The 27,710-nt window shown below is 39.7% G+C and overlaps 1 protein-coding gene across 1 annotated transcript in view; it reads right to left on the bottom strand.

Moving 5' to 3' along the window:
• Positions 1-27,502, bottom strand: part of LOC107599891 (E3 ubiquitin-protein ligase RNF220-like) — a 137,012-nt gene extending 109,510 nt beyond the window's left edge. The window contains exons 1-2 of the mRNA XM_016291609.1: positions 27,196-27,502; positions 17,000-17,837 (exon numbers count right to left, since the gene is read on the bottom strand). Of these exons, the coding sequence (XP_016147095.1) occupies positions 17,000-17,648 (649 nt within the window). The 5' untranslated portion in view covers positions 17,649-17,837; positions 27,196-27,502. The remainder of the gene's footprint in view (positions 1-16,999; positions 17,838-27,195) is intronic.
• Between the last annotated feature and the right edge of the window lie 208 nt (positions 27,503-27,710).

Below are 27,710 nucleotides of genomic sequence, written 5' to 3'. Positions count from 1 at the left end.
TTTTCTCCTCAACTTAAACTTTCTTCCTCCTTATGTTCTTATTGCTCTCTCTCACTTCCCCAATCTCGTGTCCCTGGTGCCTGGCTCTCCCTCACATCCTTTCTAAATTATTCACAAGCAGTCCTCCAGTATGCTTGATTAAGTTTTAATTTCAGCAAATTACCAATCGGCAGGAGGCCACCCTAGTGAATCATATGGATGGCGAGTTATTTATCAGAGCTGAGGAGGTGCAGATACTTCAGCGCTCCCTGTGCTCTAATCTACTGGACACTGACCTGGACTTCATTGTGCAAATAGTCAATAGGCCACAGCTAGTCATTTACTCACTCAAGCAGAACTACACCTGACTTCGAGTTTGAAGTGTTCACATTGCTCATCTGTGCGAGAACAGCTGTTAGAGGTGTTTAAAGTCCACTTGAAAGCAAAGTGCATTTCTTTATGTTCATGAAGATATAGATCACCTACAAAAATTATGCAATTATTTGATCAGTCTCATGTTCAAACCTGTAATGATTTATTTCTTTTGTAGAACACAAAATGTATGTACAATATGTATGTGTGTGTATGTATATATAATTATTAAATTAAATTAAATTTAATAACATTTTTATCCATACAATAAAAGTCAATGGGGTCCAGTGCTGTTTTGAACCCCTTGACTTTCATTGTATGGACAGAAACATTCTTCAAAACATCTTCCTTTATGTTCCTCTGAAGAAAGAAAGTCAGACAGGTTTGGAACGACATAAGGGTGAGTAAATGATCACATCATGAAAGATTTTTCATTTTTGGGTAAACTAATTAGGTTTATTTAGTGACACTAAATGATACATCTGACTTGAATTAAAAGTAGTTAATTTGTACGTTACCACAAAAAAAATTGGTTCCCTGACAAAACCTTTTCTCCAGTATATGAATGTATTAAGTCACCGTAGTCCGGGAACAGCATGATATTCCCCTCCTAATCCCCTGACATCATATGTGGGGCGCAGATTAGCGCTCAACACACTGTAAATTACATTGTGGTCTCATTAAGACCTAATAGCATCTTATTACTCTAATTTACCGATATAGGCGTTTGAAGGGCTAGCAGTGGCACTCCATACCGCCGCTAACTCCGCGCTTATAGATTAGCGCTCTCCTTCACAATAATCAAGCACTAACTGCAGGTAGTAATTTAGCACTCAGGATAATTACCACTAATGATCACGTCGGTGTCGGAGCGAGGGAGCATACGCGCGTGATTATTATGTGCATTCACGCAGCATGTTTGCGTTAACACGGAACCGCTGTTGATTTGTGCGTGTGAAACACTAGCGGTAGCGCAGTAGCTCATAACCCATTAGCCTGAGTGTGGAGAGGTAGCCAGGGCCCTGCGTCGGATTTATCACGCTCTCCCTGGGTGATTGTCCAACACGGCTTTCCTGTAGCTCTGACAATAGGGTTGGGATTAACGTGGCCTGTCAGTTTTCCCCACACTACAGATCTTTTTGTCCTCATTAAAAGCTCCTCTAATTAGCACAGAGGGGCTTTGCTGCTATCTGCTATCGCTCAGATACACCACAGGGTTATAGTTGAAAAAAAGAAGCACATTTTTCCCCTCGTTTTCTATGGGCAGCACACCCACACACACACAAAAGCCCCCTTACGGCCTAGTAGATATTAGCCTTCCCCTTTCTGTGGCTTTTAGCATACCGATCATAGATCTTATTCATGGGCCGTATTGCCTTATTGCGGTCTCGGCTTTAATGAGACATAATAAGGGGGACATTTCGTAGCAACACGCCGCTCTTTTTTTATTTGCTGAACCGTATCTCTCATTCTCGCTCGCTCCCTCCCACTCTCGCCAGCTCCCACTTGGCAGATGAATCATATCTTTCGCGCTACATATGCTAAAGCCATGTAATTACAGGCCACCTTAAATACAACAAGTCTTAAAGCTGTCGCCAGAATTACCCCCGAAACAAGGCGGGCGGCTCTGTAACCAAGCTGTCACTGTTAAAATTAATTTATCATGGGACGGGGAGAGAAAGAGAGAGAGATAATTTGGCAGAGGAAGGCTAGTGGCTGTAACAAAGTGAATTGAAAGCTAGACCGATTGACAGGAATAAAAAAAGAACTAAGTAGAATGTTCGACACCAGACATTCCACTCTGAATGACTCATCTTTATTCGTTCTACTTGTTTCTTTTTCGATTTCTAAGCCCTCACAGCTCACTATATATATATATGCTGTGGTATGATTGGCTAAGAAATGACTCACAAAGGTGTGTTTTGGAGGTACACAAGCAGTATGTGTGCAGTTCAGCCAAGTTTCAGCTTCCTCCCTCCTGGCTGCTAAAGGCTTTAATTCATCAGCGGGCTGCCTGATTGATCTGCTTCTCATGGGCCGCTCTGCCGCTGCTGATGCTGCAGAGCGTGCGTAGACGGCTGGCAGAATAAAGAATAGCAGTTGTGTGGCTGGCTGCGAGAGTGGAGGGGACATTTTTTAAAACGTATTAATTGCCCTGCCTGATCAGGGCCTGAGTGCTGCAGACAGGCGCTGTCAGGGCTAGCGTGAGAGAGATGGTCTATAGGACCGCGCAAGTCTCAAAAGGGCTGCTACTCACGCCTACAAACACGGCTGAATCTTTCTCTTCTGTGAATAATGCACACACACACATACGAAATCAAACACATGCTCGCAAGCAGCATGCATGAAAGAACACACAGCTCTCTGATGATCGTAATCGGGTCTCGATATCAACAATTCCCTGAACGTTAAACAAGCTCCATGAAGGAAAACCAATTTGTCATAGTTATGTTTTTTCTTCCTTTGTGATGTTATTTGTATTGCCCTCAAAGCTACATGATTAATACATTATAATGGCACCGTTATTTCACTTTTCTCGGCTGCTCGCCTTTTTTAGTTTTTTTTGTGCACATACAATTCAGTCATTAATTGCGGAGGGATGCAGGGAGGAATAGCAATGAGAGAACCGCAAGGCAAACCATAAGGCGCTGTGTTTTCAGCCCCATTTAAACAGAAGGGTTTGCTATTGTGGTTATGCTACATCAGAGCTGGGCTCTATGGGTAAGTGACGTCTCTGTTTAAGACATTTGTGGTTACGCACCGTGCAACTGGTGGTGGATTAACCAAATCAACTCCCTGACCTACCACTGAGAAGCATGTAAAGCAATATTAACTTCATTCCCTCAGTTTAGAGGCAGGTTTTTTTTTTTTGAAAGTCAGTCATTTTTTAATGAATATTAAAATGTTTTTTTTATATTTATAATATTCATATATTTTTTAATGAATATTATAAATAAAACAAATGATGAGGAAGTGACAGTAAAGACATTTATAATGTCAAAAAAGATTTGTATTTTAAATAATTGCTGTTCTTTTGATCTTTCTATTTACCAAATTAAAAAATGTGAAAAATGTGGTTTCCACAAAAATATAAAGCAGCGCAATTGTTCTCAAAATTGATAATAAAAAGAACTGTTTCTTTAGCTCCAAATCAGCATATTAGAAAGATTTCTGAATGATCATGTGACACTGATGACTGGAGTAATGGCTGCTAAAAATTCAGCTTTGCCATCACAGGAATAAATTACATGTTAAAATATATGACAATAGGTTATTATTTTAAATTTGAGTAACAATATTACAGTTTTACCACATTTTTTGACCAAATAAATGCAGCCTTGGTGAAAATAAGACTTATTTTTTAGGAAAAGTGATACAAATATATAACAATAAAAAACTTGGTTGTTGAATGATTAGTTAATTAGTCAACTATTATGAATTGTTCTTGCTAAAATCACAACACAAATTTATAATATGTAAATAAGAAAAGACATAATGACATATAGCGTATAAACAAAGGGCTCTAATACTATTTCTCAGTGTTGAGTCAAGGTCAAGTAAGGGTGCATGAATCTTAAAGGATGAAGACTGTTTAAAAGGACATGCTATTAATTGCTGGGCTACAAATGCTACCCACAAATGGAGCACACTAAAGGAAGCCATATCTGATTGAATGACCATTGACTGGGACAGGGGAAGGAGGAGGAGCCAGGGATGAGAAAAGAGAGAGACAGAGAGAGGGTGTGTGTGGTCCGGGCCTCGCTGGCTCCCGGGGTGTTCCGCTACACTGAGGACAGCACAGGGGAAGTGATAGGAGGGAGCCAAGGTGGCGAATGAGAAGGGAAGGTGACAAGACATCAGGGAGAGTGCAATGAATTATTTATGAGGCCACTGATGGACAGGCTGAATAAGAGACACAGAGAAAGGGGGGGAGACATAAGGATCAGTGGAGGGGAGGGGTGGACAGTAGAAACCAGGGACTCTTTCATGCTTTGCGCACACATATACACTCACACAGACAGACAGATGCACATACACACCACAAGCTGTTGTGTGAGCCTGGCCGGAGAGGTATAGGGTGATGGGATGCTTTGATTGCAACAAACCCCCAACATAAGGGTGCGAGCTTCAGAGAACAGGAAGGATATGCGGTGTGAAGTATATGTACATGTCTTGCCTGTCCGCTCGCCGGTGAGAATGTAGCATGCTTAAAAAATTATATAAATAAGAGGACTGTCACCATTTTTCACAGCTCCTGGCCATAAGAGGACAGTATGTTTAACCTCAGTTCCCTGCTGGTGCTCTGGGCCTTGTTCAGGGCACATGTGACTGATGTAGTACTGAGAGCTCTGTGCTCATGTGACCGCTCTGTAGGTACACAGTGAGGGGGGCTAGGACTGGTTAAAGCTGGGATGATGAATATTTAACCCTTGTAGACGGGCGGTGGTTAATTTGTCAGGTCCGCTGGTTAAATGCCACCATTAGCATAGGGCCCCGATATTGACGGGTAGAGGCTGGAAAAGGGGATGATGGATGTAGAACAGCCCAAACCAGACAGCCAGCTCATCACGTCGCTGTATCGACAGAATATTATTAACACAGCAGCAACGCGTGCTACAACAGGTATAAGGGCTAGAAAAAACACCCTCGAAGGTGGACACTCCAACACACACACACTCACTGAAAGCTTAAAATGTACACACACTACATGATATTCCTACAGTATATAAAATTATAAATTATATTAATAATAAATATGTACAATATATATATATTATATAATAATATGTATTATAAGTGACACTGGACCACAAAACCATTCTTAAGTCACACGGGTATATTTGTAGCAATAGCCAAAAATACATTGTATGGGTCAAAATTATCAATTTTATTTTATGCCAAAATCATTAGGATATTAAGTAAAGATCATGTTCCATGAAGATATTTTGTAAATTTCCTACCATAAATATATCAAAAAGAACTTCATTTGGACAACTTTAAAGGCGAAAAATATTTAGATTTTTTTGTCCTATCCTAACAAAGACCCTTGGATACACTATTATATTATTATATATATTATATTATATTATATTATTATATATATAATATATATAATATATATATCCTGTGAAGATTGCTATTTATTTTATTTTTTTGCAATGTTTCTAGACCGTATGGACAGTAGAAAGCTAGCAGCATAGCAGGAAATGATGGTGGAAGATTGACAATTGTTGCAAGCCACATTCAAACTCACATTACTCACATGAGAACCCTAAACAACTAAGCCATGACCCCAACCTGACATAAATTTTACTAATGCAAAAAAAAAAAATTACTAAATTTTTTAATGCAATAAAGTTGAAACATTAAAAAAAGACAGTTATAGGGCAAATAGTTTTATTAACAATTTTTCTTTTTCATGATTTTTACTTTTTGTGTAACCCCTTTCAACACCTATTGGCAGCATGTGACTTGGGGTGAGGGTCATGTCAGTGCTGTTCTCACAGTCACAGGTAAACCTCTCCCTGTGCTCCACGCCCTGCCATTACACAAAACAGCAAAGCCAGAAACCCTACCAAAACATTTCCCACCATGCAATCTGCCTAAGGAACGCAGACGTCCCGGCCCACCAGGGCGTCTGCCCTGACCCCGCCAATTGCCCTGTTTCCACGGATATAACACCAGGTTTCTGCGTGAGGCCGTTTCTCCCTAGACACCTGCCACTGGAGGGGGCTTATAACATCTCTCCAGTTGTTACTGTGACATTGCCGCAAAGACAGGCAGTTTTAAAACCTCCACTTTACAAGCCCTTCTACTATTCACACGGTATATGCCACCGTCTACATCCGCTGCTGATGCTAACAGCCTTGCGCTGTCATTATGAGAATTCAGCTAGAGTCGTAACAGGTTGGAACAGATTGCCTGAAAATCTACCAAGGAAAGAAGAAAAATAAAACTGGCTTTCTGGCGAGGCAAAAAACAAATCTTGTATTTCTTTGTGCATCATTCCGTGAAATACAAACACATCTGAGAAAACGAAGTGAAACATTCCTCTGTGTTCACCCCAGCTCGGCAAGCCATTGGTGGCAGGTTTGTTGAAGCTTGACTGAATAAACAGTCTTGTCTCAAAAACAAGCCTCTCTTCTCCAGTGCTGCAAGTAAACCGTTCACTCTCTTTCTCTCATGCTTTCTATCTACGTGTCTATCTGCTTTTGGCTGTGTTCACATGGTCATTTATAAGCAGATGTGATTCTCAGATTGACCTACTTATTCAACACCTTTCAGAAGTAGCTTTAATATGGTCTGTAAGAATGATTAAATGAAGTAATTTTCTGCTCTTATAAAACATCTGTAACAATACAAGTGAAACAACTAGCATGTTATTTAATACAAATATGTCAAATCAAATGTTTCAAAGATATATAAGATATAGAAAACAAAAAAATAGATAAAACACTATTTAAACATTTGTTCATTTTTAAAAGAGAATAATCTACCATTTTCATAGAGCACAATTAAAGCATTATCAGGATTAAATTTAATTTATAATCATTTTTAAAGTATATTTAATTTGATAAATTTTAAATATATTTTTGATCCATGAAGACTTAAATAGGCCATATTCAGTTTAAAAAGTGTCGCTTCTGTTTATAAACAAACAGTGTGTTAACATAAACTTAAATAGGACTCTAAATCTGGAGTGACATCGGTATTCTACTGCTGTGTGAACGCAGCCATCTTCTCTTTCCTCCCGTCTCTTTTTCTCTCTCTCAAGGATAGACACGCTCTGAGATGCATAGGCCGTTCTCCCCCGATACTGTTTGTTTGTACATGCTCGCTTTGTTTCCCTCCTCTCTGCTCCACAGATCTTTGCATCTCGCCAGACTCTGTGTGTATCATAGGAGACCAGTTAACAAAAAGTTAAAGGAGTCATGCATGGAGGGCCTGCATGAGCCCTCCTAAACCCCACAAAGCAAACTGGACACACACGCAGGCCCATAAAAGGAGCAAAGTTAAAGCAAAAGGCCCCACACGAGGAGCAAACACGCTGTCATATGTGTGCAGAAAAATGGTCTCATATGGAGAGATCTGCAAAGAGGAAGCAGAAGGAGAGCCGGTGCCTTTTGATTATTTGCACTTGTTTGATGTCCCCACAAAAAAGGACAGAAAGGAGACGTGTTTAACTTCTAGAGCATCATGCTGTGTCCGAGCCATACGACCACTATCACTAAACCCCACTCAGCCTGCCGCTTGTCAGACAGAGCACTGGAAAATCAATATATCTTTGAATGGAGGTCACAGGGGTGACTGCTTTGGGAAAAGTGACAGATTTGCTCTCTTTTGCTCTCTAAGCCCACCCCCCTCCTCCTCCGGACCCCATTCGTAGGCTCAACTGTCCCCCCCCTCCACCCCCGTTTCCCCAGAGGCGGATACCGTGCATTCTGCCGTGGGGATGTGGTATCCAAATGGCACCTGCAGAGCCGCGCGAGCACAGGAGCCAGGGGCCAACATGACTACAGAATTACACAGCAGCAGGTGTGAATCGCAGTTTAACTCACAAAAGCACACATATACACAGGAGGAGGGGATGGGGGCTTGATATAGAGAGAGTTCAGATTAGCCACTTTTAGGTTCCATTTTCAATGGCGACAATTTTCGGCTCTGCAGTGCTGAAACTGTTGGGGTCTCGGGCCTGCAGGCGCACAGCCACGGCCTGAAAATGGTCGACCAAAGGGGGGCAGTTATGGGATTTGATAGGGGTGAAGTGGAGGGGGTCTCTGCTTAAGAAGATTTTTGACCCCCCGGGAGGAGACGCGGTCAAAGAGCGTCCGTGTTCTTTGATGTGTCACAAAAATAAACTCGCTCTCGACTCACAGAAAACACAGACAGGAAGAGCACTCGGAGCATTAGATCACTCGTAACCATTGTGTCTTCTCTGTCCGATACTGTATCGCTCACACTGAGTGGACACAAATAGGAACAAAGAACAGTAATGAAAAGCGAATGAATCAATATCCCTTCTACCAAATAAAATGAAATTGAGGATTGCTTCAGACTTGTTGATTGCAAAATCTTATTTTTTAACCCTCAGCCTCTGTTGAGACTTACTTTTAGTTTGAGACTCAAATCATAAAAAATAACCTCTTATTTTCTCTCTTAATTGTTTTAACGTGTTCCTCTAACCTGGTCAAGTAACAGAAATTATTGAAGCTTTTTTTATTTTTAAAAAGAATTAAGCTATAATATATGTAGACTTGCATAACATATATTTTAAGGAATATTCACTGCATTAATTCATGTTTTATGTCTTTGAAATATTTTAAATATTTATAAAACATTTAATTTTTATTTATTAAAAATTTATAACATTTTCAATGAAGCATGATTAAAGCATTGTCAAGTTGAAAATTTGTTTAAAAATTTGTTTTAAAAAGTATCAACCTTGAATAGGTACTTATTTACTTGCTTATTTTTCATATTTTAAGCCATTAGCACTTAGTCTTAAGTGGTCTCAAACAACACGTGGGTCAATAAATTTAAATAAATGTATTTATTGTATTTAAAACTCTTACCATTTTTTATATTTGGGTGTTTTCAATTCTTTTCAATAAATTAAGTTAAAAAACCTGAAATACAAGGGTGCTAAAATGCTAACAACTCTGGTTCAATGATAGCCTGAGATGCATATGGCTCAATTACAGCACCGCACTGGGTGACAGGATAATATGGCCATAGATCCATGATCACAAAATGAAAGGAAGAGTAAAAAGGAAGAGGGAAAGGGAGACAGAGAATGAGGGAGGGAGTGGAGCAGAAGAGGAGAGGTCCATTTGTAATGTATACTACAGGAGGCATTGATGATTGCAATTATCAAATAGCTGTTTTAAAAGGCCATTGATTGGTGTCATTAACTCAGCGAGTGTTTACTGATTGCTGCATTTGCACGATCACTCATGCTGGGCGCTTGCGCATCTGTTCTGATTAGCCCTGAAGAGGAGTGGGCCATCAAAGGAAGGATATAAGCTCACACACGTCCAGCTGGCAGTGAGCTTGTTGACACACACACGCAGAATTAGCACACACACAAATTAATAAAACCCACGCATGCGCACACATAGCCAGAATTCTCAGACGCATAGTGGCTGGCACACGAAACGCTTATCTACTCAGTTCTGCTGTATTCAATTATGTCAAAAGCCTTGTTAGAACACAACTGAGAACGGCGGTGTAACCCATCGTGATAGGAGAGGGGGGAGGGAGTTCTTAAGTGCCCATTTTAACTGTTTTCTCCCAGGCTGCCTGGCTACCAGCCCACCCCCAAAACGGCCCTCTTTATTGGCATGTAAAAGCCCAGCTTCATGGGCCTGGCCAGACAGACCAGCCTGACAACTGCAGAAGCGTTTCAGCTTCCTGACCACCCCGCACTCTGGCCCTTTCACTAACCACACACCGCCACGGCTACCAGCTGCCACGGTGCTCTTATCAGTGGGCCGCCTCCCTGTCACCACAACAAACAAGCCCCTACTGCCACCACACAACCACCCACAGAGAAAGAGAGGGGAAAGAAAGTGAAAGCGCTAGAGAGAGAGAGAACAGGTAAGACAAGCGCTGCCCGAAAGATGAAAATGCAACCTTTGCAAGCTGTAAGCAGAGGCAGGAGGACAACAAGGCAACTTCACTGTCTGTGACATCCCACAATCCTGTTCATGCAATTTGGCGGTTGGTAGAACAAATAAAAATGGTGTCTTGATGAGTTGAAATGAGTAAATTTACTTAAATTTCAGACGGATGATAGTTTCTAAAATGTTAAATGTTCAGTTTTATTGTCTGTAATCTATTGTTAACATAGATAGATAGATAGATAGATACAGGCACGTGCACACATAGACATCAAAGGGGGCTTGAGCACCTGCCCTTTTTCTTCCTCGAGAGAAAGTGACCTTATTTCTGGGGAGTTTATTTTTATTTTTTTAATAAATGAATATATGTATATATGTGCGCATGTGTGTGTGTTTCTGTTTGCACACAGCTTTCCCTGTCAAACAAATAAAAAATCAAAATATCAGGTCGGGTCAGGAAATGTTGAGACTCAGTCGAGTTCCGATGCCTTTCTCCCTCCGCATCTCCGCAGCACAGCAGTGTAGCACACATTGATCGGCACATCACATCACTGACAGGCAGAGAGCCGCAGAAGTGAAGCCCTCCCTCCCTTTCCAGTTGTGTTTGTCTTGGTGTGGAGGTTAGTGGTGATGAACAAAAGACTAAGCTACCTGTGCCTCAAATTTACAGCTAATTATCCAAAAGGCAAATATAGTAATTTGTCTTGCTAACATCCATGACTCATGAGAGCTACCATGTAAGTTAGCTAAAGTTTAGCTTAGGCAATAGGAAGTCTAGTAGGTTAGACCAGTGCACATTCTTTCACTGCATTATTCATTTTATCAAAATGCATTTAGAATGATCACAAAATTCAAGATATGGGGGCAGAAATGTATATATTTATTTCATTTCATATAGTTAATCAGTATCACGCGAAGTATCATGCTGCGTTTTTTCCACCAAAACGCAGCATGATTACAAATGTGACATTGATTTTATACAGCAGTTCAATAAACAATCATTTAATATTAAGACACTTACGGTTTAGACACAATATTGACTGTTTTTGCTCTATTTCGCCAACAAATATAATTCCAATTGGCGTCTCTGAGCAACATGACTGAATTAATCAACCGTTTAAATGATTCGGTTCAATCGCAATGACTCACTTATTAACGTCTGCTAAATGACTAAATAAATTAACAGCGACTTGCTGCCACCTACTGACAGTTTTAATTTCACATTTAAAGTATCTTTTAATTAAAAAATAAATAAATAAAAATTCAAATATAAGTATTCAACGTTTTATGCATTTGTAACTGCAGGTTAAATGCATTAATGTCCTGCATTAAACAGTGTGTAAATGCATCTAAATGCCCCTTCTAATGCAGATTCTGTGTTTTCTCTGCATTGCAAAGATAAACTTTGTCAATACTGATTTCATTTGCTTGGTAACAGCCCAAATGACTTATTATTCTAATTGACTGATTCAATTTAAGAATTTGACTGAAAAGATGATGCACACTTTTAGAAAAAAACTGTTTTATAAAGGTAAAAATGCCCATAAAATGTAAAAATCTATTTAAACTTATTGGAAAAGATTAATTTCTATCACTGCTGTTAACTGATCACCACACAGAATATGAAGAATATCAAAAACTTTAGGAGTCAGCTGTCCACGGTAGTCCTTAAGATACCAGCACAATAATACACGCAGCAAAATAATATATAATTATCGTTATCCATAAAATCCCAGAAAATATTGAGATATTTTTTTAAAATATTGCACACCAAATGGCTGCAATATAACAAAGAGTGAAAAATTTAAGGGGGTCTGAATACTTTCCGTACCCACTGTATATTTAAAGTTTTGTTTAGAAAAAAAAATCTGAGAAGTGCCCTTTTTTCCCCACTTGAGCCCCTGCCCCTCAAAATGTCTGTGCACGTCCCTGGATAGATAGATAGATAGATAGATAGATAGATAGATAGATAGGCAACATGAGAGGACAAGCCTTTTAACATCTGGGTAAGCACAGACGAGCGGCTGCTCTGCAGCCTAATTATTAGAACACTCTTACTTAACTTAACCTCACCACTAGACCGTGACAGAGAGGGGGAGGGAGCAGGAACCAGAGCAGGAGGACAGATGAGGGAGGGAGGGAGAGACAGAAGGAGGGTTTTTTTCCCTGGGATGACAACGTTGATCTCCTTAACTCTTCACCTGCCGGAGATGAGCAACAATACTGCTTGAGAAAAGAAGAAGCCTAAAAACGTTTCTCTCCAACTCCAACCATTTTTCATTGTTCGGTAATAACAGATTTCCGTTATTATGATGTATACTGGTGCATTTGCCACTTCTGCTGCAACTGTTTCCCAAAGTTTTCAATACATCCAAAAGAAAAACACACACAAACATGCCACTGACATCTGCTCTGACAAAAAAAGAGGTAAAAAAAAAACAACAACTGTGTTTTAACAGCTGTCAGTGCACACTGCTCTTCAGAGCTTTTGAAAGGGAAAAGACGGCGGAATAACTATACACTCTGACAGATCTGTGCAGCCCAATCGAAAAACATGAAAACAAGAATCAATCACACAGACAGAGTAGGGAGTGAGGAGAAAGAGAGAGCAGGAGAATGAAAAAGAGACAGAGAAAGAGCACCGGCAAATAATTAAAGGCTCAAACCCAGTGGCTGACTGGCAACTACAAAGCCAGAGAGCGACAGGGAGACGCAATGCAAAAATAACTATGCTTGCTAACACAATGCATCTTGGCGCTACTGCTCAGGAGCCGTGTAAATTAGAGGACGAGTCCCCACCAGGTTTGCCACTGTAACAATATATCCTCGTGACTGATGCTCTGACGCGTTTGGGAGGACACAGGAGAATCTTTTAACATGTGTTGATGTGTGCTATAATCTGTGCTATATATCGACCCGAGCTGAAAGCATTTGAAGTTCAGAACGAGTGTGTGGAAGCTCCACGTGGAAGGACGGGTGGTCGGCGGCTCACTGCTGGGGTGGTGGGGGTTAAGCAAGGAGCTGCCAGCCACCCGGTTCCCCGTAAATCAGCGGGGATTTATGGAGACAGGCCCACATGGCTCACGGGCTGGTCACGTCAGGAAGGAAGCCCGTGTGGCTGCGCTCTGTTGTCTTAAGGATTTTTTCCCTTTTATTTCAGCTGCTCAGGAAGGCAGCTGAAGTCTGCGTTTCAGCTCACGGCACTGCTGATTGCTCATCCCCTGCCTTTTATTATTTTTTAGCTTTCTTTCATCTTGCTCTCCCTCATTCCTTGCCTTCTCTCCTTCTAAGACTACGTCTCACGTCTTATTTTTTCTGTGGCTCACACATTTTCCCTCTGGATGTGAAGCTGGGATAGCTGTCCTGGGTCAAGTTCACTGCTCAGCTCTGCCGTGCTAATGTGTGCAGGGAGAAGGCAAACAAACATGCTCCAGATGTAACACATTCACACTGGGAAATGAACACACACACAAATCAAATGCTAGAGACAAAATTCTATAGTGACTTATTTCTGCCAAATTAACACAGTTAGTCATTCTTAATAACGAATTATAATAATTAAAGATCCAATTAATATTAGATCATAGGACCCATTGGACTATAATCATTTTTTTTCATATATTATTTGATATAACTGAAAAATGTAAGGAAAATTAAATAAAATAAACAAATCATGTAACACATTCTATATATACACACAAAACAGGGTCACAGGGGGAAATATTTTTGTGTATAAATATAGCTGCTTTGGCAATAGTATATGTAAAACAATCATGCAAATACAATATAGTCATTTCAAATGTAATTGAAATACATGAATATTTATTAGTGCTGTCAAATGATTAATCGTGATTAATCGCATCCAAAGTAAAAATTTTTGTTTACATAATACTGTATATGTGTCAATACTGTGTATATTTATTATGTATATATAAATACAAACACATGCATGTGTATATATTTAAGAAAAATATGTTGTTTATATATTAAATATATTTTGATATAATATAAAGAATATATAATATATAAGAATATAAATATATAAATTTATAGACATGTCAATATTTTCAAAAGATATACTGTATGTGTGTGTATTTATATATCCATAATAAATATACACAGTACACATACATATACTACGTAAACAAAAACTTTTATTTCGGATGCGATTAATCGTTTGACAGCACTAATATATAAATTAAATTGCCATTTTTGTTGTTCAGATTTTTTTTTATTTAACATTTTATATTAAAAATTATATATACAAAAAACAACGTAACCAGATTTTATTTGTATATGTATAGAGGCACTGGCAATATGTAAAACAATCACTGCAATACTATGCAGTACTTTCAAGTGTAAATTAGTGAGAAATATGGTTAAAAATAGTTTTTGGACACATTCCATTCACATTTTTTTCTCCTTTCCATTCAAAAATAATGAAAATGTCATGCTGTGAAGCTCTAGATGTGACATGTTGTAACTCTTGAGGAACTCTATCTGCAGGAATTGTCATGATAGGACTGTATCTTGCCGAGGTTTCCCGCTCACTAGCATAGAGGCTAAGAATCACACCGGCTGCAGTACAGTGCAGATTTGGGGCTTAATGCCCAGAGAGAGGACAGGGCTCCTGAAGTGACAGCCAGTAGCACGGTAGCCAGTCAAGAGGAACCCAATTTAAGTCTCTTCTACAACATTGCTGGAAATTCAATTGCATTAGAGCCCTTGGTGGGCCTAAGGTTTAATCTAATTAGATTCAGCTTCAAAAGAGAGGAGGAGAAGGAGAGAGGCAGAAAGTGAAAAGTCAAAACTGTCTCCCACTCTCCAAATCATTGTATTTTAAAACTCTCTCTGTGTTTTTTCTCCACAGAGAGAAGGCTGAGGCTTTCCTATCCCTTCCGCCACCCTAATCCCCTCTCATTTCAGCAAGAGAAGCTGCTGCTCTCATCTGATAGTATGAATGTCAGATTACAGTCCATTGAGGGACTTGGATTATACCTGGATTGGCCCTCGAGAGCCGCTATCTGCGCTTAATCTGAGCCGAGGGTGAAGGTGTTATAATCCCTCTAGCCGAACGGACCGGCACTGTATCGCTGCTTCCTGTGCTGCTGCCGGTTCAAAAGCGCTACGGAGGATTTCTTAGAGAGTGCTCTCAAACGAGACCCCCTCAGAGGAGAAATTCTAGACGAGATACTGGACATAGTTTCTTCTAGTCTGTCTCTCTTCCTCCCTCACATTCCTGCTTTCCTCTCTCATTTCTTGTTAGTTGTCATTCACGCTCCTCCCAGCCTGCGTGCTGCTGTTTTTATCGGATCAGTCTCAGCTCGCTGCCCTTGTCTCTCATCTGTTCCATCAAGGGTGCTTCCATCTCTTTCTCTCTTTCTGTATCCCTCTCTCGCTCTTTACCCTGCTGTTGGGCCTCCCTGTTGCACTACTATAGCTCTCCCAAAAAGAGTGAATGGGAGGGAAAGAATTTGAAATTTGTAAAAAAAAAAAAAAAAAAATTGGATTTGAGTGAGAGTGCACACAAAAAAAATGAGGACAAATGCTATAACGGACAGTGCTTCTGAGAGAGAGAGGAATTTAAAAAAGAAAGCTCTGCAGACAGAGGCATAAACCAATAAACAGACAAGAAAGCCAGATAAAATGAACAGGAAAAAGGTCCCATTTAATATATAACATAAGTTAATGGAGCATTATATTATTTTACAGCATTTATTAATCTTTGTTAATGTTAGTTAATAAAAATACAATTAGTTCATAGTGCCTTAACTAATGTTAATTCAGCTTTTGATTTAAAAAATGTATTAGTTAATGTCACATCAAGTAATACTAATAAATGCTGTTGAAGAATTGTTCATTTTTAGTTCAAGTCAATTAATGTAGTTAAGTATTAGAAAACATGGAACTTTACAGAAAAGAGTTACCAGAAAACAGAGAACAAATACAAACAAAAAATAAATAAATAAGGTAAAATAAAATAAAAATAGTTGGCACCTAGGAAGACCTGCAACAGCATTTACAATCTCTGAATTTACTAAAAAAATACACTTATTTGTGTGTTTAGTAATTATTGTTAAATCATTTTAATAATAATTTTAAAATTAATTTCATTAATGTGTGTCTCATAACATAACAAATATTCTTCTCAAATCAGATTTATTTAGAAAAACAATTACTTCTTTTTACTAGTAAATATCTTGAGAATGAAAGCGGATAAGAAAGAGATTGTAGAACTCTGTGTGTGTACCTATGTTTTCACTGAGACTTATAATGTATTTGAGTAAGAGTGGTCAGGTTAGATTACTACAGTAATACCACTGGGCTTCCATTCAGCAGAGGTCTTATGAATCTGTGCACACATTTCACATTTCCTCACCTCCCAAACGCACACATACACACTCATTCACACACACTCACGCCCAAGAGAAACCTCCATTTCATTTATGAGTTTTATCTGTGGAATTTATCTGCTCTGTAAGACCGGTAGGGCACACTCTCTAAACATTCCCCAGCAGTTTGACTTGTGAAGCGGGACACACTTTCTACATTATAGGGATAACATATCACGACAAGAAATGTATTAAGTTAAGCACTGTTACACACACTCATATATATATTAAATGAACTTTTCCATGACATTCTAATTTATTGAGATGCACCTGTATATATTCATTGCTCTTTGGATTAATTTAAATGGTTATCTTTATTGGTTATCTTCAACTGTTTTTTTAATCAGTTCATTATTTTAAATGTTTTTCTAAAATCACTTTAGATTATTTTAGTTTAATTAACTATAAGTCCAACCTATTATATGTTTACATAAAAAGAGACAGCAAAATAATCAATATGTGAAACAAAACAAAATTTCTCAAACAAATGTGTGTTAGTGTGGCCCCACAAAAAATCCATTTTGTGATCTAAAAGTAGTAGTAGACTCTTAAGTATTTTAGTTATTTGTACAGATGTAACAGAGTAAGTGGACAGTAATAGTGTACTTCATTTGAAAAAAAAAAGAGTGTACTCACAGCGTTCAATGCGATCCTCCGGACTGGACGAGGTTTCTCGGTCTGACAGCAGGCCTGACACTGCGAAGATCTTCTTCCCTGCATCTTCCACGGCTTTGAGAGCACTAGGCGAGCTGGAGGGGATCTGAGCACCGCCAAAGTCATACTCTTTCCCTTCTGCGTCCGAGTAGCGCAGGTGCGGCGAGGCCTCGGCCTCCAGGCAGCCCTTTAGCCGCTTGGCTGGGGTGAAGGCGGACTGGTATCCACCTCCCACTCCATCACGGTCCTCCAGAGGAGAAGCGAAGGGCCGGAAGGCCCCAACGCCGCTGTGGTTGAGCATGCTTATGGGGGAGCAGTCCAGATTTGGTGGGGCAAACTGATGATGGAGGTGTAGGAGGGAAGGAGGGAAGTCCCTGTTTGGGAAGCCTGGTGGTACAGCGCCCTGCCGGTGGTACATGGAGGCAAACGTGTAGGAACCATTGTTGAAGGGGAGGTGAATGTCCTTCTCCACAGAAACTGGCACGCCGAAAGGGCGAGGCTGCTGGCAGGGGATGGAGGCATCACGGCTGGCCTCCGCCGTTGATGCTAGCACCATTAGTGCCGGGGATGCTAACGGGTTGGGCAGGTAGGAGGAGCTCTCCATTTTAAAAGCTGCCCGGTGCAAGTCCATTTTGGAGACTGGGCTGTGGTTGGGCGGAGGGGGGGTTAGGGGCGAGAGCAGAGGGGTATAGGGGAGGGGTGGAGAGAAGAGAGACGGGGTAAACGGTATGGGCAGAATGGTGCAAACTTTTGCGCTGTCGACTCTCTGGCAGAAACGTCGGTCACTCTCACTGGCGGCTCATCCTCGACGGTCCTCCACCTGAAGAAAGTTGAACAGAGGAGGAGTTAAACCACTTAAAACACTCTGAAACTCTTGCCTACTTTTCCCTTTCCGAAATAGAAAGTTTCCCCCCGCAGATCTGAGGTTCAGATCACATATAAGCCTCTTACTCCATCTCCCTGTCTGTGGAGCAGAACGGCGTCTGAGGCAGATAAGAGCCGTGCGCTGATCAGATAAGAGCGCGGCCCTGCTCGTGTGAACACCCTGGTCCTCTGCCTCCGATGGGATTCTCATACTGATATCATATCAGCCTGCCATCTGCACAGGAAATTTGAATGAATGAATAAATTAGCCGCACTTCACCCTTTGACCCCTGCTGCAGCCAAACAGCCTGAGAAGAAGCCCTGGAGGATAACATTCACTGATTGGCAAAAGTGTGAGTGGGTTTAATGAGAAGCGTTTTAGTGTCTATTTGTGTGCGTGTGCGTCTGTCCGTCATCGCCAATCCCTTGAGGGTGACCCGAAAGTGATCTATTACAAGTTAAATGGACATTTAACATACACGAAATTCAGAAATTATTGTACTGCTCAAACTGCTCCCTCAAATCAAAACTACTCAAAATTACTCTGTTTAACAGCATTAAAATTCTGTCTTTTGATCATAATCCATTATTGAAAAGGGGTTAAAATGGGTATAAAAGGATTACTTTTTGATTTTGAATATTAGTTATTTGAGGACATAAAAGTGAACTACACTACTGTTCAAAAGTTTGAGGTCAATAAATTTTTTATTATAATAGTTTTATTCAGCAAGCACGCATTAATCTAATTAAAACTGACATCAAAGTCATGTATAATGTCGCAAAAGATTTCTATTTCAAATAAATGCTGGTCTTTTGAACTTTCTATTATTTAAAAAAATCTGGGAAAAATGTATCATGGTTTACACAAAAATATTAAGTAATATTTTCAACATTAATAATAACAAGAAATGTTTGTTGAGAAGCAAATCAGCATATTAAAATAATTTTTTAAGGATCACGTGACACTGAAAACTGGAGTAATGGCAGATAAAAATTCAGCTTGAAAAAAATGCCATCATAGGTATAAAATACATTTTAAAATACAGCAAAATAGAAAACAGTTACTTTAAATTGTAATAATATTTCACAACATTTAAAAAAATAATTATTTTTGATTTAATAAATGCAGCCTTGGTGAGCATAAGAATCTTCTTTTATAAACATTTTTTTTTTTAACTTATACTAACCGCGAACTTTTAAACAGTAATGCACGTTGTGAGATGTCACGTGTGTGTACGGAAAACAGAATTTAATCTGTGCATCTGGAGAGCAGGTTCTCTTATTCAGAGTAATTCAAATAGATGGGCCTTTAGACTTGTGTCACGGTGAGGCCATTTCAAATGTCACACAGAATATCAAACTGCATCAAAGAAACTCCTGGGGAATTTATCAGGGCATTTTTACATATATCAGCTGTCCAGAACACTCATTCGAATCAATTTTAAAACTCGATCTCCACACACACACTCTGCGGCCCAGTAAAAAGAGCTTTACATTATCACATACATGGCAGGGGAATGTGTGCCGTTTCCTGTCTGTTGAAAATGGGTTACACTACACCGCTTGATGCTGGCGAGAAGCCCAAGAATCGCATTACGTTCCATCTTCTCACTCGGCCTAGCTGGGAAAATAGCACCTTGAAAATTTACCAATATCAAAAGCCCCCTCTTTTTTTCCACTCTCACACTCATCAGGGCCTCGTCTCTGTATCGAATCTCTCCCCTCGGATAACCTCTAAAAAATGAGTGCGGGTGGGTGTTGATAGCAAGGTAATACAGTGATAAGTACCTGGATATTTCAATTTTATTATCATTACCATCAGCGCAGTCAGGCAGTGTGAAACTGACAATCCAATAAAAGGACACAGGATATCCCCCCAATGGCGCACCAGAGAGAGAGAAAGAGGGGGCATGACTAGGCTGAGTGTTGTACAGATGTGCTAATCATTTCTGTGGCTGCGGCCGGTCTGCCTGGTGCCCCAGCTACACACACGCACAAAAGCATGCACAAACTGAGAGCCCAGTGTCCCAGAGCAACCAAAGAGAGCAGTGAGTCAGCCTGACACACACTGACACGCCAAAGAGTGAGTGTGTGTGTGTGTGAGAGAGAGAGAGAGAGAGAGAGTGAGAAACAGAGACAGCGAAAGAGAGCGAGAGAGGTCGAAAGGGGGGTACATGACCGCAATGTCCACCACAACTCTTGTCACGCTTCTTTACCTCCGTCTATCAATCTTCATGCGAAAAATCCAAGATTCAAGAAACCATCTTAAATGAGGCAAACTCAAATCCATTACAAAGTGCTCAACATTGTAATTCATCTCTGTATTGCAAGGATTATTAAAAAACAGACTTGAATGACAAAGCAAAAAAGCTAGTGTTGACATAAAATAACTACAGAGACTAAATGAAACCAGTAAAAATAAATACATGTTATTAGTTTTACATTTAATTTAATAGAAATAATAATTAATCCCCCTAGGAACTTATATTTAAGTTTCATTATGTTTTATTTGTCACAAGTTAAAAATTGAGATTGATTATCCGGGGAAAAAATAAATAAATCTGTCATTGTTAAAGTGATCCAGCATAAGCATTGCGTTTCCTTTTCAAATTACATTGTTATGATATTGCAGTGTCAGTTGCCGTGATGAGCTATGTGTCTCTCTCAGAAAGTTAGTGATGTAAGAAAAGAGAAAGGGTACAACAAAGACAAATAAGAAGTTGTCAACGACACATTTTCTCGGCACAGCTCTGGGGAGCAGAGCAAATGAATCCAATTTCATCTACAACAAACGACTGTCAAATTTGACTGCTGAGAGAAAATGCAAAAGTTTCGGCGGAGGGTGTCACTCAAACCGCAGCTCCTGCTCCTCTGCCTGTCTGTCAGTATATTTAGAGATTGTTGACAACCGTGAAAGTGCCACTCTTACATTTTATTACAGGACAGGGCAGACACTGTCATCCAATACCCTTGGAAAACACACACATTCAAACCCACACATCTGAAAACTGTCTGAGCTACACACCAGAAGACAAAAACGGCAACAGTTACAAGAATGCGGACGACGAAGGGATTTCATGCTAATTGCTGGTCCAAATTAAGCCATGCCAACGATTTCTCACGCTTTTTTAACTTTCACTGAGCAGCTTCCAGCTGTGTCAAAAAATATGATGTGGTGTGAAGGCTGTTATGTGTGCAGCTGCTAAAATGGAGAGCCCTCAAACGACGTCGCAGGAAATGACACTGGCGCAGTACGAAGCACATTTTAACTACTTTGCTCTTGAAAACTTCCCAAACGCCTTTGTCTGAAGGGTATCAGCAGCACTCTAGCACTCGTTACAATTTTTAATCACCCTGGAGGGTAAACTTATGTTTATCCACAACAGACTTCTTAAGCATCCACTCGAAATGGCTGCCGCCACCGACACAAACACGCCACTCCAGTCTCCCCTCGGCTTGTCAATCAGGGAAGCGGCGTTATATATTTGCGGTTAGGAGGGTAAAAGGTGCCGCGCGGAACGCCCAGGCCACACTTGCTCGGCAGAGGACGGCTCACTTAGTATTCCGCAAGCAAGCGCTTTTGGACCGGAGGACAGTCGATATTATTGAAAATACAGTCATTCACCGTCGGCTGGCCTGCAACTTAGGACCACGCAGATAATATATCCTGCTGAATTAGAATCAAAGCCCTCGTGATATGAAATCTTCCTCTGAACAATTCAATAATGTGCAGCAGCTGCGGTATGAGACATAAAAAAATGAACGCCCGCATCCGGAAGACGTGAAAGTGAGATTTAATGACAGACTGAGAATGCAGTGAAGGATAATGACACTTGGACATACAGCTAACTAAATCAATAATGATAGTACAAGCTGTGTCTCAACACTCCAGTTCACTATCAACAAATAAATTCCCCCCAGTGTATGACACACAATAAAACCCAGCAATAAATAGTGGTAATCAATCACTGCTTTATTGGATCTTATCGCCTGCATAAGTATACCAAGGGCCTGCCTCTAAACTTTCGCAACTTTTTTTTTCCCCCAGACAAAATTTGCACGATTTACTCTAGGCGTAGAAAACGTGCCACTCGGCATGAGCTGTCAGAATAAGTGAGGATTTGCTTTTCAAATAAAGCTTTGCGGCAGGCACCGGGGAACATTGATTCATTGTGAACAAAATGATTTTCAAAGTTTCCTGTCCTGCCTGCCCTATTCATTTCAGGGGCTGATGGACTGTTTGTCTCATCCCACCCACCTGAGCCAACTAATTCCTCACTAAGCCCAGATTATTTGCAAGGTGTCTGGATCCTCTGTGCTCAGAGCCTGGACTGGACTGCAAAGAAGCCGAGGCGACAGCAACCCACCCACCCACCTCACCGCCCTTACAGCTGTCCACTGCTGCCCGCCACTGTGTACCGAGACAGAGCAAGAGAGAGAGAGAAAGAGAAAGAGGAAGAGGAAGAGAAAGAGGAAGAGAAAGAGATATTTTACACTGTTTTGATTTTGCCTAGTTTGAGCACACTGTTTGCCAACCAGGGGCTCGTCAATAATAGATAACTAAGCACAATGCAAGAGCAGTCTGCCACTAAACCGCCTGAACATGTTGGCTGGCCTGTCTTATAAAACACAAGATTAATTTAACTAGCACGGTTGGCCTCTTATTCCAAGTTCAGTTCCACAACATTTTCCACCGAGTTAGAAAACAGAATCAATTAACTTGTGCAAAAAAATGCTTTTTCTCGCTGTAAGAATAAAACACAATAACTAATGTAAAAGGCATTTATATGCATTTCTAAACTGGTGGGAAGAGCTGTGTCTCACTCCTAGACTAATGTTCAGTGGGAAGATACCAAGCGGCATTCAGACAAGCAGAGAGATATAGGACTCTTATTGATCCCAGGCAAATGCACTGGCAATGCCTTGTGAGAGAGGGTGTAAAATTAACTTATTCTACAGCTCTAAAACTCACATCTAAATAATGGACAGCTAGGTAAATCAAAAAAGCACAAACTACAAAAACTAGCATAGTCAATGAATCTTCAGTCAGCTCAGCTCTAACAGAAATCTCTATGACTTTAACATGCAGTTTTGTTTGTTTGCCATAAGTTTTATATTTATTCACACAGGACTTGTTTGTTGCACTATTATATATATACACCATATATATATATATATTTAAATTGTAAAAATTTAAAATCTGTGTTATTTGAAAGAGTGCACGCACAGCCAACGCCCCGTTGAGTGTCACCGCAATGACTGAGACAAAATAAATACAGTTTATCATAAGATCAATGCGCGGCAATTTATTCTAATTAAATTATCGTTAATGTAGTAGTTATCTATTTAATTTAGTAATTTAATAATTCATATAAGTTAAAAAAAAACATGATAAAAACATCAGCAATGAGCAAAACTGTAAGCATTAAAAGCAATTAAATATAAATAAAAACCACAATATCTTAACTCTTAATAAGAAAGAAGTTATACATAGTTACAGCATACAATCTAGTAAAAGAGGACGAAAGCGATAACCAGTGTTCAAAAAAAAAACTTCGAGCAGCAGCAGATTTTATTCAAAGGCTTTGCTGCGGTTGGGGCGCTTTACCTAACAAACAAAGTATCTCATTCACCATAAAATTTCAAATGTTCCGCCTCGGCACTAAATAAAAAGGTACATGAATAGGCGTGTCTGCACGTTTCGAAACATAATGGAAGGGGACATGGTGAAGTTAGGCAATCCAAGGACTACACCTGATTATTTTCATCTTTATACAACCGTCCAAAAGGCTTGTCACGCACGCGCATCTGAAATATTTCTCGACAAATTCAAAAGAATCCTTTAAGGACCACGACCTTCCCCTGTGCTCAAACTGTGGTATTATTTGTAGATTCTTTTAATTACCATGCCATGCCACCATCTGCATGACAAATGAGCTTTCTGTGAAGTGTTTATTAGCACGTGAAAACATAAACATGCACGAGGGCGGGTGGGTACGAGTTAACGGGGTTAATTCTAGTTTAATTCGTTGGGAAACAGCACGCTTGTCGATAACATGGAATAGACAAAAGGCCAATCAAGCCGCTGCATTTGAGAAATGCGTGCTTCATTTACTTTCAGTGCGCGGTTTCGGATGGAATTTTCTTATGAATCCAGACCAGAAAGACTTTCTCGGTCACATATTATTGTAAGTTAGAGCCGCAGAACTTCTTACTGTCGCCATCCTCGCTGTCTGTGGGGAAGGATGCTCTCCTTTCCTTCTAATTGTTAACAAGAATGAAAACGTTTGATTGCGCTTGCTCTTTTTTAATGCTCCAAATCCAGATTAAAATAACTCTGGCCATTGATCCGGCCACTGGAATCGACATTAATTTTAGTTCACTTCTCACTTTGCACGGGGATCAATGAGAAGCAATAACAACTGACATCGGCGCTGAAAAGGACAGAACAGAAAACGCAGGGCTGAAAATCGAAACAATCATCTGCTACTTTTCTTCCATCTTTGCATCTACTTTTCTTCCATCCTGCTGTCTCATTGGGACTCGAACCGAACTATTGTGTTAAATAACTCGGGGCAAATAAATAAATAAACTCACACGTTTATGGGATCAAAACTTTAAATCAGCTAGAATGAATAGAAACGCGATGTTGAAGTTGTGGACGCAGGAGCGCAACAGGGTGCAGTGATTTAATTCGGTTAATTTGCTTTTATTCATAATTTTTGATTAAAAACGGATTAAAATACAAATACAAATCAATTTGAGACTATTTAAGAAATCTAAATGTTTCAAAAGATGTTTTGCATAATCCTCCGTGTATAATTAGAATGAAAATTAATTTAAAAATCATTCAAATGAACACTGAAGTCAATATAGTGGATTTCACAAGGCTCCGTATCTCATTGTCCCTTACTTATATTTATCATATACTCTAATTTAACATTCTCAAGTGATTTTGGCCCTGCTCGTTTCAGTACAAATATCAATTAACACACTTATCTGAAAAGACACTGTAATCTTTGAGGACCATAATTTCATTATGTAATGCTATTTCCGAGATCCAAAAACATAAACATGATGCTATTATTTAAATATCTATGTAATCATCAAACACGGCCAAATGAATGAATAATAAAGATTTATGACTAAAAATCTACAATTAAATATCGAGCAAATTAAGCGTGTAATGGTGAAAAATGATTCGGCCAGTATAATGAAAGCGTGTAAATAAAGCGCATTCCTGTCCTGCAGGCTATAGCCTTTTAAAAATAAACAACGAATAAAATCATTTAATATAGATTTGGGAGTACCAGATATTGTTTTTTGTTGTTTTTGTAAATATAAAATATAAATGTATAAATAATAAACCGAGTCAATTGAAATATAGGCTATTCACAGTTGTAAAGTGCAAAATAGTTTCATATTTACTGCACAAGGCCGTTAAATAATACTGGAATAAAATAATGAGCTAATAAACTCCCTCTTACAAATGAAAATTCACAAATGAAATATGTTAAATTAATGAGGCTATTTACTTAACAACGAATGCATTCTGTCACCCTAAATATAAATAATTGATGTGACTGTGAAGAAGAAAAAGACTAAGGAGAATTACAGGCTGTTTAGACGTGTAGCTCTGTCCTAGCACTGAAAATATTAAATAGATTAAACAGACCTATTAATGTAAACAAACTATTACGCAAAAATGCTCCTTTTAAGTTGTAGAATTGAAGACAAGTGTTTGTTTGCTTTTCTAAAATGTATTTTTGTTGTTAAAAATAGATTAAAAACAATGCTGTTGTTAAAAAACAAGCTACAAACAATGCGTTAGTAGAATTATTCAAATGACTGCAAACTGCAAATAATCAAAAATAATAATCTAAGCAAGCAACGCGAGAATGTTTTTTTTTTTTACATTGTGGAGAATATACATTAAAAGAATAAGTCGTAGAGAACAAGTCTTAGTCTGAGAGCTCTGCTCAGAATTCTCCTTGGAAATTCTATTAACAGCTCACGAGCACAGCGGAAACACTCCCGTCTGTGTTGAGTAAATTGTAGTGACCCATAGTAAACAGGTGTTTCCTTGCACCTTGTTTCCTTACTGAACGGATTCGATCCCGTTATAAATGCTATCCAACTAACTGCTCCGAGTAGGCCTATAGTTTTCTTATTTAACAACCATTGTGGACAGATTCATTTCAAACTAAACATTTCTTTTTCAATTAACACACATGCGCACTTACAGAGAACAACGATAAAGAGTGCAACGCAGGCCAACAGTCTATTGTGGCTTGAGAACCAAATATAAATTATCCGCAACATTGGTCTCGAGCGCATTAATTCCCGTTCTGATTACAGACTCTAAATGGAGAGGACTATAAATGGAACAGTAAAATCTTCACTCATAGGAGCAGTTCTCACGTCCACTATACCAGTCACAAATTAGTTGGGAGCATAACTGAACTACTCAAGCAGCTGGTTTAAAGGCTCGGTCTGCACTGATAACGTTTAGTTATTAAAGATTAACCCACTAAACATCACACACAAGCATGTTATACTCGTGGGTGGCCGCAGACACGCGCACATCATTACGGGTCTCACTATAACAAGTTCCCCTTTAGTTCCATCAACCAAAAACACTAGTATTTCATCGACCTGTCTAATTTCCCACGACACTAGAAAGCGCTTGTGCAAGAGAGCAACTAGAAAATGAGAGTTTATATGAACCGGCATTTTTGAAACGTTACGCCGTGATAAACAAGATTGTTTATGGGTCCTAATGATTTATTTGTTAATAATATGTAGACATCTTTTAGGCGTAATAAGTGTTTCTCACATTCTCAGAAGTATGGCATTCCAGTCAGTTAGCCAGAGGTCAATTTCTGCAAACTTTAACACCAGGAACTGATGTTAAAGTCGAAGCAAAGTTAGCTGCTGAAATGTTTTAGGAGTTCAGTAACACTTCCACAATAAAAGCGAAGGTGCTCCATAAAGAGTCACTAAAGTTATTGTCGCAATCAAGCCATTACGCGCGAGCGAAACATGGTATCTGATAGGAGATCTATTGATATGAAATAATAAAGTTGCGCATCATCACCTTAACTTAATTTCCACACAACAAAACGCAAACAACAAGAAGAAGAAATGCCGTGCTATCCCGGAGCAAGACACAGCCACGTTAGGGTGCGTTAAATCAGGCTCGAGGTCACTCATTAAACAGTCAGGTAAAACTAGATTTCTTCACAGAAACAACATTAGACGCGTTCCCACGGGGTCATAAAAACAATCGCTGTCAAGACATTCAGAGCACTTACGTTGTTTAAAAAAATCCCTTGGAAGATTTAGCTGTCCTTTTATCCCCACAACTGAAACTTTTCGAAACAGGCGAGCGAAGATCACCGCGAAGCATGAGAAGCAAAGTAGAGTCGCACCTCGAGGAAAGAACGCGAGACGGTCGCCGCGCGTCAGACAGTTCCCCGGGTCGTGTCGTGCGTTGAGAGTAGAATCAGTTGCATGTACCGATGAGAACGAGTCTGCGTTCAGTAGCAAAGTAGAGACGATAGGCAGAGATTTGCTCAGAGGTGGAAACAGTGTTGGAGGTGCAGTGCTGCCGCTCAGCGCCAGGTTCGCTCATTGACTGACATTCATTCTCTCCTCCTCGAGCGCTGAGGACCCTGACCCCCCTTCTCCACGCTCCCGTGGGGGATCTCAGAGGCTGTTTTGTGAGCACGGAATGAATTATCGTCTCTCCTCGCCATTTAGAAGACCTGGAAAATGAAGTCCACGGCAAAACAAAAGATGTTTTAACAACGCGCCAGGTCTTTACAGA

Source organism: Sinocyclocheilus grahami, unplaced genomic scaffold, assembly GCF_001515645.1.
Source record: "Sinocyclocheilus grahami isolate Dianchi unplaced genomic scaffold, SAMN03320097.WGS_v1.1 scaffold274.1, whole genome shotgun sequence".
Classification (NCBI taxonomy): domain Eukaryota; kingdom Metazoa; phylum Chordata; class Actinopteri; order Cypriniformes; family Cyprinidae; genus Sinocyclocheilus; species Sinocyclocheilus grahami.
The sequence above is the reverse complement of the archived record's forward strand: the minus strand, read 5'-3'. Positions and strand labels throughout refer to the sequence as shown.